A 6,217-nucleotide genomic window follows, 5' to 3' on the forward strand; every position below is an offset into this window, starting at 1 on the left:
TGCAAATTCTTGGGTCACACCCCAGACGTCCTAAAACTGAAGCTCCGGGGTGTCTATCAGTCTGTATTTTAAGCCCTCGGGGAGGTGTACGCTAGTTTGAGAACCACCGTGATAGACACACTCGGAGGACAGCACAATCCTGCGTAGGAGGCCCCCACCTCGACCCTTGGTAGGAACTAACAGGGCTCCTGCAACCGGACGAGGCGAGAGATGGGGAAGGGAGGTGATGAGGGGCGTCCATCGAGTCGAAAGCCGGGACTTGGGGCCTTGTTCTGCTCCTGTACCCCGATTTTACTTACATTACCCAGGGCCTCGAGGGTGACTGACGGAGATTATCCGCCTCCCCTCCCCTGACCCCTCCAGCACCGACCCCTCCGGGCTGCCACCCTACGGCGAGAAAAGACGAGTCAAGGGAGAGTGTGCTAGAGACCGAGGAGGACAGTGCTAGACAACGAGGGTTCTAGCCAAACAGATCGGTAGCCCGCTAAACCCTTCCCTGCCCAAGCCACCCTGGGGGGCGCACACTCTGCTGGGAATTGAGGTCCCGGAAGCCCACCCTTTCCAGGCTTTCCGGACTGTCTTGCCTCGAGAAAACTACAAGTCCCAGAGTGCTCGGCGAGGGCGGGTCACGTGGGAGGGGCGGCGGGCGCGGCTAAATAGTCTCCGTCGGCCATTTTGTGGGAGAAGCCGCAGCGCCGCCTCTTCTTTCGCGTCTTCGCATCCGTTGCCGCCGCCTCTTCCTCCGCCTCCTCCTTCGCCTCTTCCTGCCTCCTCCCGGCTTCCGCCGCCGCCGCCGCCGCCGCCGCTCAAGCCGCATTCCAGCCCCGGGGCCAAGCGTCTCCGTATTTGTTTCCGTTTTTTCGCCACTACAGCCTCCTGACACGGTGATCCGGGCGGGCCCCGCAGGAATTTTATCCCCACACCGGCCTCACACTAGTATCGCATGTCCACTATCCAGAACCTCCAATCTTTCGGTAAGAGCGGGTCGCCCCGCCGCCTCCTCCCGCCCGCCGCGTCCTCCGCGCGCCTCCCGGCTGTCTAGCCGCCGCTGCCCGCCCCCGGCGGGGCCGCTCCTCCACCCCCTGCTTCGCAGGGCCCCCGGTCGCCCTCCCCGCACCCCGAGTGGGGCTTTGTCTCGGCGCCCAGAAGATGGCGACTGGGCCCCTGGCGACCCCCTCCCTGAAGACGGCCCCCGGAGCCCCGGCCGCGGACCCTGTGCCGCCCCCTGCCCGCTCCCGGACCGGCCTGCGCCTCGCTTCTGCCTCCTGCCGCCCTGTGCCGCCCCCAGACCTGCCCTGCTGCTGGCCAGGGGGACGCCGGCCCGGGCCGGGGTATCGGCGTCCATTAGCGGTCGGGGCTGTTCTGTGAGCGGCTGTCGGAGGCATTTAGTAGAAGATGCGGCGGATCAGGCCTCTGATCTGTTATAGGGTAGTGGTCCAGTTCTCTACGTGTAGTACTCTGTATTGAGATATGTGCATCTTTTTCCCAGGCAGTTACTGTTAAATGATTAGGAGGTATCTGTGAATCTTTCTGTTGTCATCAGAATGTAATCGAGATGACGCACATTTTTTATAGTGGCTATAAAATTAAGGTCTTAAAATCTCAGGATTATGTTCAACGATAATAATATCTACCTGTAAGTGTTTTTCTCTTCCGGTATTGGTGGGCATACCTGTTTAAAGTCTCATTTTGTGAGAGTACCTAAGCGGTTTCATCAACAACCTAAGCTTATGACTGCCCCCCCCCCCCCCATCCCCACCTGCAGAAAAAAAGCAGAGGCACTAGAACCTTCTTTGCTGAGTGTCTAGATTGTAGCGAACCATATATCTGGAAATTACTAACTAAAAGATATTTTCCTGCTTTGGATTTTTTTGTATTCCCTTTGCAGACCCCTTTGCTGATGCAACTAAGGGTGACGACTTACTCCCGGCAGGGACTGAGGATTACATTCATATAAGAATCCAGCAACGGAACGGCAGGAAGACACTGACTACTGTTCAGGGCATTGCGGATGATTATGACAAAAAGAAACTTGTGAAAGCTTTCAAAAAGGTAAAGGTGTTAGGAAGAAGAGATTAAAATGTAGTTATTGAAGCACACCTCTAAGTAGGATTATGGTCCACACCTTACTCGACTGTCAGTGTGGGTGAAGATGATTTGACCCAAGGAAACTATGTTCATACTCTTAATAACATCTAGGTAATCTGAGGGTGAAAATAAAATATCATTGTTATTTGATTCAGTTATGTTGAATCTACTTCTTCAGAAATTTGCCTGTAATGGTACTGTGATTGAACATCCGGAATACGGAGAGGTTATTCAGCTTCAAGGTGACCAAAGGAAAAACATTTGCCAGTTTCTCTTGGAGGTGAGTGATTGGGTGCTTTATGTACAGCCTTGAGATTGCTTCTGACATTGTACTTAAGGGTGACAAGAATTATAACTTTATCCTCTTTAGTAAGAAATCATGTGGATGAAGCACATTAATTGTACTTATTTTGAAGACAGGAGTACCAGTTTATTTTGTCATTAGAATGACCTGATCATTCCTGGGTCCACTGAGGATGTTTTGCGGCATGTCATGATATTCAAATGTGTGTTGAATTTTTATTAACAGTTCATGCCACAAATAATAGTGTTGCAGTGACCTGTTAACAATGATACTTTTTAATGACTGCTCTGTTTTCTTAGGAATGATTTTATATGTAGTGATTCTGCTAAATTTTATTTTGTAGGTTGGCATTGTCAAGGAGGAACAGCTTAAGGTTCATGGATTCTAAAATGAACCTAAATACGTGGAGGATTTCTTGAATAATTTTGTTCTCTGACCCAGTTTGGCTGCCTTGTGAAATGATTCTCTGCAGTAAATGGACTTTTCATTTATTTAATCATTCAAACTTCCATTCACACCTGCATGATTACAGAAAACATGGGGTATGTAGGCTAGTAACACATAAGAAAATTGCAGTAAGATGGTAATGAAACCTCGTATTCATCTTAACATGTTTCCAATGGAAAAGATTTTGTTTTGAGTGTTTATTTGTTTATTGTTCCGTTTATTACTTTTCACTTGATTAGATTTTTTTTGTTGTATTAAACCATGTATGTTGCAGCTTAACAATAAAAAAAAAAAAACTATGAGTGCTTTTGTGATCAGTTAGGCTCCCAAATCTAAGCAAGTAATGTACACCTATAGTTTGTCTTTCATAACTGGCGTTCTCATTTTGTTTATTCTTTCTGATTAATTTCAGATGCTGTTAAAGCTAGAGGAGAACCTTTGTTATATGTAATTTTTGTTCTTTACTCGCTGACTTAAAAATAAGAGTAGAAAAAATATAAACTCAGTCAAAACCAAGAATTTATCAGAAAGTACTGTTAAATTGTTGAGAAGAAAATGACATAGTTTAAACTTAAGTATTAGCACATAGAATTCTTTTGGTTCTTTTATTGGTTATATTACTGGTATGCCAACATAAGTCTGTCTCTAAGTGCCAGACAATAAAGTAGGTTCCTGACATAAATTTAGTCAGAGGTGCTGCCTTGCAAGTGTGGGTGGGTGGGTGGCTGGTACTACTGTTCTACAGATGGAAGAAAGACATTGCTTGGGGTTGGGCTTAACTTCCCTAGAGTGCTAGAAAGTGACAGTTGGGGTGCCAGCCAAGGGCTTCCAACCAGAGAAGTCATACTCTTTCACTAAATCCTGGTTTGTATTTGTTTCACCAGAAGAAGTAAGAACCACAGGTAATAGTGCACGGGGACTGGGAGTAGTGTGAGAAATAAGAGAATTAACGGTTCTTAGGAGATTGCTGCTGCTTATCCTCTTTTTGATTTCCAGACTTATGCTTTTTTATTGAGCCATCGTTATTTGCTTAGTTATACAAGGCTTCCCTTGTGGCTCAGATGGTAAAGAATCCGCCTGCAAGGCAGGAGACCTGGGTTCACTCCCTGGGTTGGGAAGATGCCCTGGAGAAGGGAATGGATACCTACTCCAGTATTCTTGCCTGGAGAATTGCGCAGACAGCCTGGCAGGCAGTCCAGAGAGTCGCAAAGAGTTCAAAGGACTAAGCAACTAACACTTTCACAAACTGTCCTTAAAACCAGTTAGCCAAGACAGAAAAAGGCATCTACAGTAGTCACCCCTGTATCCAAGGAGTATCTATTCCAAGACCCTGAGTGGACATCTGAAACGGCAGATAGTATCAAACCCGGGAAATAGCATATACTGTGTAGATATGCTTGAGAAAGGGATGAATCAGGTCTTGCCCAGATGGAGCAGATTGAGATTCCATCTCATGGTACCCAGTATTAAACCTATGAATTGTTTATCCCTAGAATTTTCCATCTAATTTTGTTTTGGACCACAGGTAACAAACTGCAGAAAGTGAAATCTCAGATAAGGAGGGAACTGTTGGATGGACACATGCTTTTAAGCTAAATGCAGTGGGATAATGATGTGGAAAATGTCACTACATTCTGTTCCCGCTGAATTCTTGCTTCTGTTTTGATGGTACTGCTTTTGGAAAATAAAATCAGCCCCCACAGTTTACCTCTGGAGGATACTTGATAGGTTTTGTGACTTTCTCACCCCATTCTACCTCTAAGTGAGAGAGACTGGGAATATTGAGAAGTGAGTACACCAGGAAACGGTGCCAAATTTGGTAAGCTCATTCCTGAAAAACAGCAGTTTGACCAGGAAGGTCAAGAGACATGGGAGAAATCTTCTAATTTGAGAAATCTTTACTTTTCTACCTGTAACATTTTGTAACCATCCCATCTCTCATTGAGAGGTGCTGGGGAAACAGAAAAAACAATACAGCAGACACATTAACACACTGAAGTGTTGCTTCATCTGGGGAGATCCGAGGCAGTGCAGGGAAAAGAATTGTCTGTTGAGATTGATTGAACAGGGACATAGGCGGATAAGGGACAGCTTGTTAAACTGTTTCCCAGAGATAAGCTCTTGGCCTGATCCTTCGGCCTGTGAGCCCCCAGATACATGCTTGGACTTGTCACCTATAGGGCAGTCCTCATCCTTAGAGCAAGAACAGTATCGTGTACCTTTCTTGTCTTTGAGCAATACAATAGAAATAGCTACATGTTTCTACAGTTTTACTGAAACCAGTCAAAGTCAATGTCCCCTCAAGTGGGAAAGCTGTCTGACAGGGAGCCTTAGAAATAGCTAAGAGCAAAGCTCAGTGTTCTTGTCTGCTTCAAGAGCTGCAGCACTTGTCTGCAAAAGTGACGAGGTGGTATTGTGGAACAGGTGGGAGAGTACGTCCTACAGACGCAGCTACGCAGCTAAAAGGCGAGCCAAGTGGTATCTCCTTGTGCCTCTGTGGGAAGGTTGTGATCTGCAGATTTTTAGTGATCTGTACTTTGAACTATCGAGTAGAGGACTAGTAGATTTGTCCCTGAACCTCTATGCTCCGTAGAGGTTTTGGTGAAGCCAATGGGAAATTGACCTTTGGTTGATTGAGGCACGGCCTGAGTAGACTGCTGCTATAGCAACAATGCCCTCTGCCCTTGGATCTTGGCCCCACAGGAGGCAGAGGAAAACCTGGAGGTTGGGGGTGCCCTCTTCCTGTTTAGGAACTCAAGAGCTATTCTCTGAACCACCCTAGAGAGAGGGTGGCTCTCATCTTAGGGAAGGAACAGTCCTAGTCCCAATCAGATACACTTAACCAAAATAACCTGAGACGTACAGAATGGTTAACAGCCGTCTGTGTACCTTCTGTCACCAGTTGGGCTCCAGCGAAAGGAATGGGCAGTCAGGGCTTAGGCAGAATCAAGCTCATTAGATTGCCTACACAGACTTGTTCAGTGAGCCTGTGAGGTTTCCCCACATCAAGCCAGAATTGGGCGTGGGAAGGAAAGGAAGCAGGCAAGGCCCTGCTGTATCTAAAACCAAAGAAAAGTCTCACTCGCAGCGGACAGTGACCAGCTGCCCTTGCTTGACACGCAACATTGTGCTTGTCTGGGATCACGGGGGCCGAGTGAATCGGCTGGTGAATCAAGCAGGAGTAAGTCCATGTAAGGGTGCCTTCAGTACTGATGGCTCCTTTCACATGGCTATGTGGGCATTTAACTCCCTTTTCATCTGGATAGTGGAAGCTTGGAAAAAGAAAAGCCCTAAGCCAGAGGAATGGCTGTATTTCTTCACTTCTGGAAAACCATTCATGGGGGCACGAGTGCCAGCAGAGGAGGGAACTCACGCTGT

At 47.1% G+C, this 6,217-nt stretch overlaps 1 protein-coding gene across 1 annotated transcript; it reads left to right on the forward strand.

The window, feature by feature from the left end:
- The first annotated feature begins 23 nt into the window (after positions 1-23).
- On the forward strand, positions 24-3,112 carry EIF1B (eukaryotic translation initiation factor 1B). Its single transcript, XM_055557807.1, has 5 exons — positions 24-169; positions 873-974; positions 1,889-2,052; positions 2,267-2,368; positions 2,736-3,112. The coding sequence occupies exons 2-5, from the start codon at positions 944-946 to the stop codon at positions 2,778-2,780; spliced, it is 342 nt and encodes a 113-aa protein (XP_055413782.1). The 5' UTR covers positions 24-169; positions 873-943; the 3' UTR covers positions 2,781-3,112.
- The last annotated feature ends 3,105 nt before the right edge of the window (positions 3,113-6,217 follow it).

The sequence above is a fragment of the Bubalus kerabau genome, chromosome 20 (genome assembly GCF_029407905.1).
Source record: "Bubalus kerabau isolate K-KA32 ecotype Philippines breed swamp buffalo chromosome 20, PCC_UOA_SB_1v2, whole genome shotgun sequence".
NCBI classification, from domain to species: Eukaryota; Metazoa; Chordata; class Mammalia; order Artiodactyla; family Bovidae; genus Bubalus; species Bubalus kerabau.